Raw genomic sequence first — 12,159 nt, forward strand, 5'->3', positions numbered from 1 at the left:
TACAGGCCAAGTAGTAGTCATGTGACTAATGAGTGGGTTAACAGGTGTTGTGACTACCTTACAGGCCAAGTAGTAGTCATGTGACTAATGAGTGGGTTAACAGGTGTTGTGACTACCTTACAGGCCAAGTAGTAGTCATGTGACTAATGAGTGGGTTAACAGGTGTTGTGACTACCTTACAGGCCAAGTAGTAGTCATGTGACTAATGAGTGGGTTAACAGGTGTTGTGACTACCTTACAGGCCAAGTAGTAGTCATGTGACTAATGAGTGGGTTAACAGGTGTTGTGACTACCTTACAGGCCAAGTAGTAGTCATGTGACTAATGAGTGGGTTAACAGGTGTTGTGACTACCTTACAGGCCAAGTAGTAGTCATGTGACTAATGAGTGGGTTAACAGGTGTTGTGACTACCTTACAGGCCAAGTAGTAGTCATGTGACTAATGAGTGGGTTAACAGGTGTTGTGACTACCTTACAGGCCAAGTAGTAGTCATGTGACTAATGAGTGGGTTAACAGGTGTTGTGACTACCTTACAGGCCAAGTAGTAGTCATGTGACTAATGAGTGGGTTAACAGGTGTTGTGACTACCTTACAGGCCAAGTAGTAGTCATGTGACTAATGAGTGGGTTAACAGGTGTTGTGACTACCTTACAGGCCAAGTAGTAGTCATGTGACTAATGAGTGGGTTAACAGGTGTTGTGACTACCTTACAGGCCAAGTAGTAGTCATGTGACTAATGAGTGGGTTAACAGGTGTTGTGACTACCTTACAGGCCAAGTAGTAGTCATGTGACTAATGAGTGGGTTAACAGGTGTTGTGACTACCTTACAGGCCAAGTAGTAGTCATGTGACTAATGAGTGGGTTAACAGGTGTTGTGACTACCTTACAGGCCAAGTAGTAGTCATGTGACTAATGAGTGGGTTAACAGGTGTTGTGACTACCTTACAGGCCAAGTAGTAGTCATGTGACTAATGAGTGGGTTAACAGGTGTTGTGACTACCTTACAGGCCAAGTAGTAGTCATGTGACTAATGAGTGGGTTAACAGGTGTTGTGACTACCTTACAGGCCAAGTAGTAGTCATGTGACTAATGAGTGGGTTAACAGGTGTTGTGACTACCTTACAGGCCAAGTAGTAGTCATGTGACTAATGAGTGGGTTAACAGGTGTTGTGACTACCTTACAGGCCAAGTAGTAGTCATGTGACTAATGAGTGGGTTAACAGGTGTTGTGACTACCTTACAGGCCAAGTAGTAGTCAATTGACTAATGAGTGGGTTAACAGGTGTTGTGACTACCTTACAGGCCAAGTAGTAGTCATGTGACTAATGAGTGGGTTAACAGGTGTTGTGACTACCTTACAGGCCAAGTAGTAGTCATGTGACTAATGAGTGGGTTAACAGGTGTTGTGACTACCTTACAGGCCAAGTAGTAGTCATGTGACTAATGAGTGGGTTAACAGGTGTTGTGACTACCTTACAGGCCAAGTAGTAGTCATGTGACTAATGAGTGGGTTAACAGGTGTTGTGACTACCTTACAGGCCAAGTAGTAGTCATGTGACTAATGAGTGGGTTAACAGGTGTTGTGACTACCTTACAGGCCAAGTAGTAGTCATGTGACTAATGAGTGGGTTAACAGGTGTTGTGACTACCTTACAGGCCAAGTAGTAGTCATGTGACTAATGAGTGGGTTAACAGGTGTTGTGACTACCTTACAGGCCAAGTAGTAGTCATGTGACTAATGAGTGGGTTAACAGGTGTTGTGACTACCTTACAGGCCAAGTAGTAGTCATGTGACTAATGAGTGGGTTAACAGGTGTTGTGACTACCTTACAGGCCAAGTAGTAGTCATGTGACTAATGAGTGGGTTAACAGGTGTTGTGACTACCTTACAGGCCAAGTAGTAGTCATGTGACTAATGAGTGGGTTAACAGGTGTTGTGACTACCTTACAGGCCAAGTAGTAGTCATGTGACTAATGAGTGGGTTAACAGGTGTTGTGACTACCTTACAGGCCAAGTAGTAGTCATGTGACTAATGAGTGGGTTAACAGGTGTTGTGACTACCTTACAGGCCAAGTAGTAGTCATGTGACTAATGAGTGGGTTAACAGGTGTTGTGACTACCTTACAGGCCAAGTAGTAGTCATGTGACTAATGAGTGGGTTAACAGGTGTTGTGACTACCTTACAGGCCAAGTAGTAGTCATGTGACTAATGAGTGGGTTAACAGGTGTTGTGACTACCTTACAGGCCAAGTAGTAGTCATGTGACTAATGAGTGGGTTAACAGGTGTTGTGACTACCTTACAGGCCAAGTAGTAGTCATGTGACTAATGAGTGGGTTAACAGGTGTTGTGACTACCTTACAGGCCAAGTAGTAGTCATGTGACTAATGAGTGGTTAACAGGTGTTGTGACTACCTTACAGGCCAAGTAGTAGTCATGTGACTAATGAGTGGGTTAACAGGTGTTGTGACTACCTTACAGGCCAAGTAGTAGTCATGTGACTAATGAGTGGGTTAACAGGTGTTGTGACTACCTTACAGGCCAAGTAGTAGTCATGTGACTAATGAGTGGGTTAACAGGTGTTGTGACTACCTTACAGGCCAAGTAGTAGTCATGTGACTAATGAGTGGGTTAACAGGTGTTGTGACTACCTTACAGGCCAAGTAGTAGTCATGTGACTAATGAGTGGGTTAACAGGTGTTGTGACTACCTTACAGGCCAAGTAGTAGTCATGTGACTAATGAGTGGGTTAACAGGTGTTGTGACTACCTTACAGGCCAAGTAGTAGTCATGTGACTAATGAGTGGGTTAACAGGTGTTGTGACTACCTTACAGGCCAAGTAGTAGTCATGTGACTAATGAGTGGGTTAACAGGTGTTTGTGACTACCTTACAGGCCAAGTAGTAGTCATGTGACTAATGAGTGGGTTAACAGGTGTTGTGACTACCTTACAGGCCAAGTAGTAGTCATGTGACTAATGAGTGGGTTAACAGGTGTTGTGACTACCTTACAGGCCAAGTAGTAGTCATGTGACTAATGAGTGGGTTAACAGGTGTTGTGACTACCTTACAGGCCAAGTAGTAGTCATGTGACTAATGAGTGGGTTAACAGGTGTTGTGACTACCTACAGGCCAAGTAGTAGTCATGTGACTAATGAGTGGGTTAACAGGTGTTGTGACTACCTTACAGGCCAAGTAGTAGTCATGTGACTAATGAGTGGGTTAACAGGTGTTGTGACTACCTTACAGGCCAAGTAGTAGTCATGTGACTAATGAGTGGGTTAACAGGTGTTGTGACTACCTTACAGGCCAAGTAGTAGTCATGTGACTAATGAGTGGGTTAACAGGTGTTGTGACTACCTTACAGGCCAAGTAGTAGTCATGTGACTAATGAGTGGGTTAACAGGTGTTGTGACTACCTTACAGGCCAAGTAGTAGTCATGTGACTAATGAGTGGGTTAACAGGTGTTGTGACTACCTTACAGGCCAAGTAGTAGTCATGTGACTAATGAGTGGGTTAACAGGTGTTGTGACTACCTTACAGGCCAAGTAGTAGTCATGTGACTAATGAGTGGGTTAACAGGTGTTGTGACTACCTTACAGGCCAAGTAGTAGTCATGTGACTAATGAGTGGGTTAACAGGTGTTGTGACTACCTTACAGGCCAAGTAGTAGTCATGTGACTAATGAGTGGGTTAACAGGTGTTGTGACTACCTTACAGGCCAAGTAGTAGTCATGTGACTCATGAGTGGGTTAACAGGTGTTGTGACTACCTTACAGGCCAAGTAGTAGTCATGTGACTAATGAGTGGGTTAACAGGTGTTGTGACTACCTTACAGGCCAAGTAGTAGTCATGTGACTAATGAGTGGGTTAACAGGTGTTGTGACTACCTTACAGGCCAAGTAGTAGTCATGTGACTAATGAGTGGGTTAACAGGTGTTGTGACTACCTTACAGGCCAAGTAGTAGTCATGTGACTAATGAGTGGGTTAACAGGTGTTGTGACTACCTTACAGGCCAAGTAGTAGTCATGTGACTAATGAGTGGGTTAACAGGTGTTGTGACTACCTTACAGGCCAAGTAGTAGTCATGTGACTAATGAGTGGGTTAACAGGTGTTGTGACTACCTTACAGGCCAAGTAGTAGTCATGTGACTAATGAGTGGGTTAACAGGTGTTGTGACTACCTTACAGGCCAAGTAGTAGTCATGTGACTAATGAGTGGGTTAACAGGTGTTGTGACTACCTTACAGGCCAAGTAGTAGTCATGTGACTAATGAGTGGGTTAACAGGTGTTGTGACTACCTTACAGGCCAAGTAGTAGTCATGTGACTCATGAGTGGGTTAACAGGTGTTGTGACTACCTTACAGGCCAAGTAGTAGTCATGTGACTAATGAGTGGGTTAACAGGTGTTGTGACTACCTTACAGGCCAAGTAGTAGTCATGTGACTCATGAGTGGGTTAACAGGTGTTGTGACTACCTTTCAGGCCAAGTAGTAGTCATGTGACTAATGAGTGGGTTAACAGGTGTTGTGACTACCTTACAGGCCAAGTAGTAGTCATGTGACTAATGAGTGGGTTAACAGGTGTTGTGACTACCTTTCAGGCAAGTAGTAGTCATGTGACTAATGAGTGGGTTAACAGGTGTTGTGACTACCTTACAGGCCAAGTAGTAGTCATGTGACTAATGAGTGGGTTAACAGGTGTTGTGACTACCTTACAGGCCAAGTAGTAGTCATGTGACTCATGAGTGGGTTAACAGGTGTTGTGACTACCTTACAGGCCAAGTAGTAGTCATGTGACTAATGAGTGGGTAACAGGTGTTGTGACTACCTTACAGGCCAAGTAGTAGTCATGTGACTAATGAGTGGGTTAACAGGTGTTGTGACTACCTTACAGGCCAAGTAGTAGTCATGTGACTAATGAGTGGGTTAACAGGTGTTGTGACTACCTTACAGGCCAGTAGTAGTCATGTGACTAATGAGTGGGTTAACAGGTGTTGTGACTACCTTACAGGCCAGTAGTAGTCATGTGACTAATGAGTGGGTTAACAGGTGTTGTGACTACCTTACAGGCCAAGTAGTAGTCATGTGACTCATGACTCAATTCAACATGTTGTAACTACCTTACAGGCCAAGTAGTAGTCATGTGACTCATGACTCAGTCAACATGTTGTAACTACCTTACAGGCCAAGTAGTAGTCATGTGACTAATGAGTGGGTTAACAGGTGTTGTGACTACCTTACAGGCCAAGTAGTAGTCATGTGACTAATGAGTGGGTTAACAGGTGTTGTGACTACCTTACAGGCCAAGTAGTAGTCATGTGACTAATGAGTGGGTTAACAGGTGTTGTGACTACCTTTCAGGCCAAGTAGTAGTCATGTGACTCATGAGTGGGTTAACAGGTGTTGTAACTACCTTACAGGCCAAGTAGTAGTCATGTGACTAATGAGTGGGTTAACAGGTGTTGTGACTACCTTTCAGGCCAAGTAGTAGTCATGTGACTAATGAGTGGGTTAACAGGTGTTGTGACTACCTTACAGGCCAAGTAGTAGTCATGTGACTAATGAGTGGGTTAACAGGTGTTGTGACTACCTTACAGGCCAAGTAGTAGTCATGTGACTAATGAGTGGGTTAACAGGTGTTGTGACTACCTTACAGGCCAAGTAGTAGTCATGTGACTAATGAGTGGGTTAACAGGTGTTGTGACTACCTTACAGGCCAAGTAGTAGTCATGTGACTAATGAGTGGGTTAACAGGTGCTGTGACTACCTTACAGGCCAAGTAGTAGTCATGTGACTAATGAGTGGGTTAACAGGTGTTGTGACTACCTTACAGGCCAAGTAGTAGTCATGTGACTAATGAGTGGGTTAACAGGTGTTGTGACTACCTTACAGGCCAAGTAGTAGTCATGTGACTCATGAGTGGGTTAACAGGTGTTGTGACTACCTTACAGGCCAAGTAGTAGTCATGTGACTCATGAGTGGGTTAACAGGTGTTGTAACTACCTTACAGGCCAAGTAGTAGTCATGTGACTCATGAGTGGGTTAACAGGTGTTGTGACTACCTTTCAGGCCAAGTAGTAGTCATGTGACTAATGAGTGGGTTAACAGGTGTTGTGACTACCTTACAGGCCAAGTAGTAGTCATGTGACTAATGAGTGGGTTAACAGGTGTTGTGACTACCTTTCAGGCCAAGTAGTAGTCATGTGACTAATGAGTGGGTTAACAGGTGTTGTGACTACCTTACAGGCCAAGTAGTAGTCATGTGACTAATGAGTGGGTTAACAGGTGTTGTGACTACCTTACAGGCCAAGTAGTAGTCATGTGACTAATGAGTGGGTTAACAGGTGTTGTGACTACCTTACAGGCCAAGTAGTAGTCATGTGACTCATGAGTGGGGTTAACAGGTGTTGTGACTACCTTACAGGCCAAGTAGTAGTCATGTGACTAATGAGTGGGTTAACAGGTGTTGTGACTACCTTACAGGCCAAGTAGTAGTCATGTGACTAATGAGTGGGTTAACAGGTGTTGTGACTACCTTACAGGCCAAGTAGTAGTCATGTGACTAATGAGTGGGTTAACAGGTGTTGTGACTACCTTACAGGCCAAGTAGTAGTCATGTGACTAATGAGTGGGTTAACAGGTGTTGTGACTACCTTACAGGCCAAGTAGTAGTCATGTGACTAATGAGTGGGTTAACAGGTGTTGTGACTACCTTACAGGCCAAGTAGTAGTCATGTGACTAATGAGTGGGTTAACAGGTGTTGTGACTACCTTACAGGCCAAGTAGTAGTCATGTGACTAATGAGTGGGTTAACAGGTGTTGTGACTACCTTACAGGCCAAGTAGTAGTCATGTGACTAATGAGTGGGTTAACAGGTGTTGTGACTACCTTACAGGCCAAGTAGTAGTCATGTGACTCATGACTCAATCAACATGTTGTAACTACCTTACAGGCCAAGTAGTAGTCATGTGACTCATGACTCAGTCAACAGTTGTAACTACCTTACAGGCCAAGTAGTAGTCATGTGACTAATGAGTGGGTTAACAGGTGTTGTGACTACCTTACAGGCCAAGTAGTAGTCATGTGACTAATGAGTGGGTTAACAGGTGTTGTGACTACCTTACAGGCCAAGTAGTAGTCATGTGACTAATGAGTGGGTTAACAGGTGTTGTGACTACCTTTCAGGCCAAGTAGTAGTCATGTGACTCATGAGTGGGTTAACAGGTGTTGTAACTACCTTACAGGCCAAGTAGTAGTCATGTGACTAATGAGTGGGTTAACAGGTGTTGTGACTACCTTTCAGGCCAAGTAGTAGTCATGTGACTAATGAGTGGGTTAACAGGTGTTGTGACTACCTTACAGGCCAAGTAGTAGTCATGTGACTAATGAGTGGGTTAACAGGTGTTGTGACTACCTTACAGGCCAAGTAGTAGTCATGTGACTAATGAGTGGGTTAACAGGTGTTGTGACTACCTTACAGGCCAAGTAGTAGTCATGTGACTAATGAGTGGGTTAACAGGTGTTGTGACTACCTTACAGGCCAAGTAGTAGTCATGTGACTAATGAGTGGGTTAACAGGTGCTGTGACTACCTTACAGGCCAAGTAGTAGTCATGTGACTAATGAGTGGGTTAACAGGTGTTGTGACTACCTTACAGGCCAAGTAGTAGTCATGTGACTAATGAGTGGGTTAACAGGTGTTGTGACTACCTTACAGGCCAAGTAGTAGTCATGTGACTCATGAGTGGGTTAACAGGTGTTGTGACTACCTTACAGGCCAAGTAGTAGTCATGTGACTCATGAGTGGGTTAACAGGTGTTGTAACTACCTTACAGGCCAAGTAGTAGTCATGTGACTCATGAGTGGGTTAACAGGTGTTGTGACTACCTTTCAGGCCAAGTAGTAGTCATGTGACTAATGAGTGGGTTAACAGGTGTTGTGACTACCTTACAGGCCAAGTAGTAGTCATGTGACTAATGAGTGGGTTAACAGGTGTTGTGACTACCTTTCAGGCCAAGTAGTAGTCATGTGACTAATGAGTGGGTTAACAGGTGTTGTGACTACCTTACAGGCCAAGTAGTAGTCATGTGACTAATGAGTGGGTTAACAGGTGTTGTGACTACCTTACAGGCCAAGTAGTAGTCATGTGACTAATGAGTGGTTAACAGGTGTTGTGACTACCTTACAGGCCAAGTAGTAGTCATGTGACTCATGAGTGGGTTAACAGGTGTTGTGACTACCTTACAGGCCAAGTAGTAGTCATGTGACTAATGAGTGGGTTAACAGGTGTTGTGACTACCTTACAGGCCAAGTAGTAGTCATGTGACTAATGAGTGGGTTAACAGGTGTTGTGACTACCTTACAGGCCAAGTAGTAGTCATGTGACTAATGAGTGGGTTAACAGGTGTTGTGACTACCTTACAGGCCAAGTAGTAGTCATGTGACTAATGAGTGGGTTAACAGGTGTATGTGACTACCTTACAGGCAAGTAGTAGTCATGTGACTAATGAGTTGGTTAACAGGTGTTGTGACTACCTTACAGGCCAAGTAGTAGTCATGTGACTAATGAGTGGGTTAACAGGTGTTGTGACTACCTTACAGGCCAAGTAGTAGTCATGTGACTAATGAGTGGGTTAACAGGTGTTGTGACTACCTTTCAGGCCAAGTAGTAGTCATGTGACTAATGAGTGGGTTAACAGGTGTTGTGACTACCTTACAGGCCAAGTAGTAGTCATGTGACTAATGAGTGGGTTAACAGGTGTTGTGACTACCTTACAGGCCAAGTAGTAGTCATGTGACTAATGAGTGGGTTAACAGGTGTTGTGACTACCTTACAGGCCAAGTAGTAGTCATGTGACTCATGAGTGGGTTAACAGGTGTTGTGACTACCTTACAGGCCAAGTAGTAGTCATGTGACTCATGAGTGGGTTAACAGGTGTTGTGACTACCTTACAGGCCAAGTAGTAGTCATGTGACTAATGAGTGGGTTAACAGGTGTTGTGACTACCTTACAGGCCAAGTAGTAGTCATGTGACTAATGAGTGGGTTAACAGGTGTTGTGACTACCTTACAGGCCAAGTAGTAGTCATGTGACTAATGAGTGGGTTAACAGGTGTTGTGACTACCTTACAGGCCAAGTAGTAGTCATGTGACTCATGAGTGGGTTAACAGGTGTTGTGACTACCTTACAGGCCAAGTAGTAGTCATGTGACTAATGAGTGGGTTAACAGGTGTTGTGACTACCTTACAGGCCAAGTAGTAGTCATGTGACTAATGAGTGGGTTAACAGGTGTTGTGACTACCTTACAGGCCAAGTAGTAGTCATGTGACTAATGAGTGGGTTAACAGGTGTTGTGACTACCTTACAGGCCAAGTAGTAGTCATGTGACTAATGAGTGGGTTAACAGGTGTTGTGACTACCTTACAGGCCAAGTAGTAGTCATGTGACTCATGAGTGGGTTAACAGGTGTTGTGACTACCTTACAGGCCAAGTAGTAGTCATGTGACTAATGAGTGGGTTAACAGGTGTTGTGACTACCTTACAGGCCAAGTAGTAGTCATGTGACTCATGAGTGGGTTAACAGGTGTTGTGACTACCTTACAGGCCAAGTAGTAGTCATGTGACTCATGAGTGGGTTAACAGGTGTTGTGACTACCTTACAGGCCAAGTAGTAGTCATGTGACTAATGAGTGGGTTAACAGGTGTTGTGACTACCTTACAGGCCAAGTAGTAGTCATGTGACTAATGAGTGGGTTAACAGGTGTTGTGACTACCTTACAGGCCAAGTAGTAGTCATGTGACTAATGAGTGGGTTAACAGGTGTTGTGACTACCTTACAGGCCAAGTAGTAGTCATGTGACTCATGAGTGGGTTAACAGGTGTTGTGACTACCTTACAGGCCAAGTAGTAGTCATGTGACTAATGAGTGGGTTAACAGGTGTTGTGACTACCTTACAGGCCAAGTAGTAGTCATGTGACTCATGAGTGGGTTAACAGGTGTTGTGACTACCTTACAGGCCAAGTAGTAGTCATGTGACTCATGAGTGGGTTAACAGGTGTTGTGACTACCTTACAGGCCAAGTAGTAGTCATGTGACTAATGAGTGGGTTAACAGGTGTTGTGACTACCTTACAGGCCAAGTAGTAGTCATGTGACTAATGAGTGGGTTAACAGGTGTTGTGACTACCTTACAGGCCAAGTAGTAGTCATGTGACTAATGAGTGGGTTAACAGGTGTTGTGACTACCTTACAGGCCAAGTAGTAGTCATGTGACTAATGAGTGGGTTAACAGGTGTTGTGACTACCTTACAGGCCAAGTAGTAGTCATGTGACTAATGAGTGGGTTAACAGGTGTTGTGACTACCTTTCAGGCCAAGTAGTAGTCATGTGACTAATGAGTGGGTTAACAGGTGTTGTGACTACCTTACAGGCCAAGGAGGAGAAGCAGGGCCAGGCGGTGCTGGTGGGGCGACTGATGGTGCCATGTCCCCCAGGACAGGAGCAGGTGCACCGGCTGCTGCTCACACAGCGACAACTACACCATGTCCACAACTTGCTGACTGTCACCTGACTACCACCACTAGTCATGGTTACCGAGTGTCACCACTAGTCATGGTTACCGAGTGTCACCACTAGTCATGGTTACCTTTACCCGAGTGTCACCACTAGTGATGGCTACTGTCATACTAGTGATGGTTACTGTCACCCGAGTATCACCACTAGTGATGGTTACTGTCACCCGAGTACCACCACTAGTGATGGTTACTGTCACCCGAGTATCACAACTAGTGATGGTTACTGTCACCCGAGTGTCATCACTAGTGATGGCTACTGTCACCACTAGTGATGGCTACCGTCACCCGAGTGTTACCACTAGTGATGGCTACTGTCACCACTAGTGATGGCTACCGTCACCCGAGTGTCACCACTAGTGATAACTACCGTCACCCGAGTGTCACCACTAGTGATGGCTACAGTCACCCGAGTGTCACCACTAGTGACGGCTGCTGTCACCAATAGTGATGGCTACCGTCACCCGAGTGTCACAACTAGTGATGGCTACTGTCACCCGAGTGTCACTACTAGTGACGGTTACAGTCACCCGAGTGTCACCACTAGTGACGGCTACCGTCACCCGAGTGTCAACTCTAGTGACGGCTACCGTCACCAGAGTTTCACCACTAGTTGTGGTTACCGTCACCCGAGTGTCACCACTAGTGACGGCTACGTCACCCGAGTGTCACCACTAGTGATGGCTACCGTCACCCGAGTGTCACCACTAGTGACTGCTACAGTCACCCGAGTGTCACCACTAGTGATGGCTACCGTCACCCGAGTGTCACCACTAGTGATGGCTACCGTCACCCGAGTGTCACCACTAGTGATGGCTACCGTCACCCGAGTGTCACCACTAGTGATGGCTACCGTCACCCGAGTGTCACCACTAGTGATGGCTACCGTCACCCGAGTGTCACCACTAGTGACTGCTACAGTCACCCGAGTGTCACCACTAGTGATGGCTACCGTCACCCGAGTGTCACCACTAGTGATGGCTACCGTCACCCGAGTGTCACCACTAGTGACTGCTACAGTCACCCGAGTGTCACCACTAGTGATGGCTACCGTCACCCGAGTGTCACCACTAGTGACTGCTACAGTCACCCGAGTGTCACCACTAGTGATAACTACAGTCACCCGAGTGTCACCACTAGTGATGGCTGCCATCACCAATAGTGATGGCTACCGTCACCCGAGTGTCACCACTAGTGGTGGTTACCGTCACCCGAGTGTCACAACTAGTGATGGCTACCGTCACCCGAGTGTCACCACTAGTGGTGGTTACCGTCACCCGAGTGTCACAACTAGTGATGGCTACCGTCACCCGAGTGTCACCACTAGTGATGGTTATTGTCACCTGCTGGGTATGGATCCACCTCAAATCAAACGCTGCCATATTTCCATACTTTTGGTGTGCGTGACGTCACGTCCGTCACTGTGTGTGTATATTTAATTCAGCAGTGTGAGAGTCACTGCTCTAACTGCAACAAAGCAAGTTCGGCTTGGTAGCAAAACGCTCAAACTTTGAGTAAAGCGCCACTCTTCCAAAATGTGCTAGCTTGATGCTAATATACATTGGATTTGCCATAGCCAGGC

At 45.5% G+C, this 12,159-nt stretch overlaps 2 protein-coding genes across 2 annotated transcripts in view; both read left to right on the forward strand.

Annotated features, from left to right (window-relative positions):
* The window catches only part of LOC133640893 (dynactin subunit 1-like), a 56,459-nt gene extending 45,883 nt beyond the window's left edge, over positions 1-10,576 (forward strand). The window contains exon 13 of the mRNA XM_062034576.1: positions 10,436-10,576. Within this exon, the coding sequence (XP_061890560.1) occupies positions 10,436-10,576 (141 nt within the window). The remainder of the gene's footprint in view (positions 1-10,435) is intronic.
* Positions 1-10,879, forward strand: part of LOC133640799 (dynactin subunit 1-like) — a 268,257-nt gene extending 257,378 nt beyond the window's left edge. The window contains exon 30 of the mRNA XM_062034459.1: positions 10,600-10,879. The gene's annotated coding sequence lies outside the window, so the exon portion shown is untranslated. The remainder of the gene's footprint in view (positions 1-10,599) is intronic.
* The last annotated feature ends 1,280 nt before the right edge of the window (positions 10,880-12,159 follow it).

This window comes from Entelurus aequoreus, linkage group LG23 (assembly GCF_033978785.1).
Source record: "Entelurus aequoreus isolate RoL-2023_Sb linkage group LG23, RoL_Eaeq_v1.1, whole genome shotgun sequence".
In the NCBI taxonomy this organism is placed as follows: domain Eukaryota; kingdom Metazoa; phylum Chordata; class Actinopteri; order Syngnathiformes; family Syngnathidae; genus Entelurus; species Entelurus aequoreus.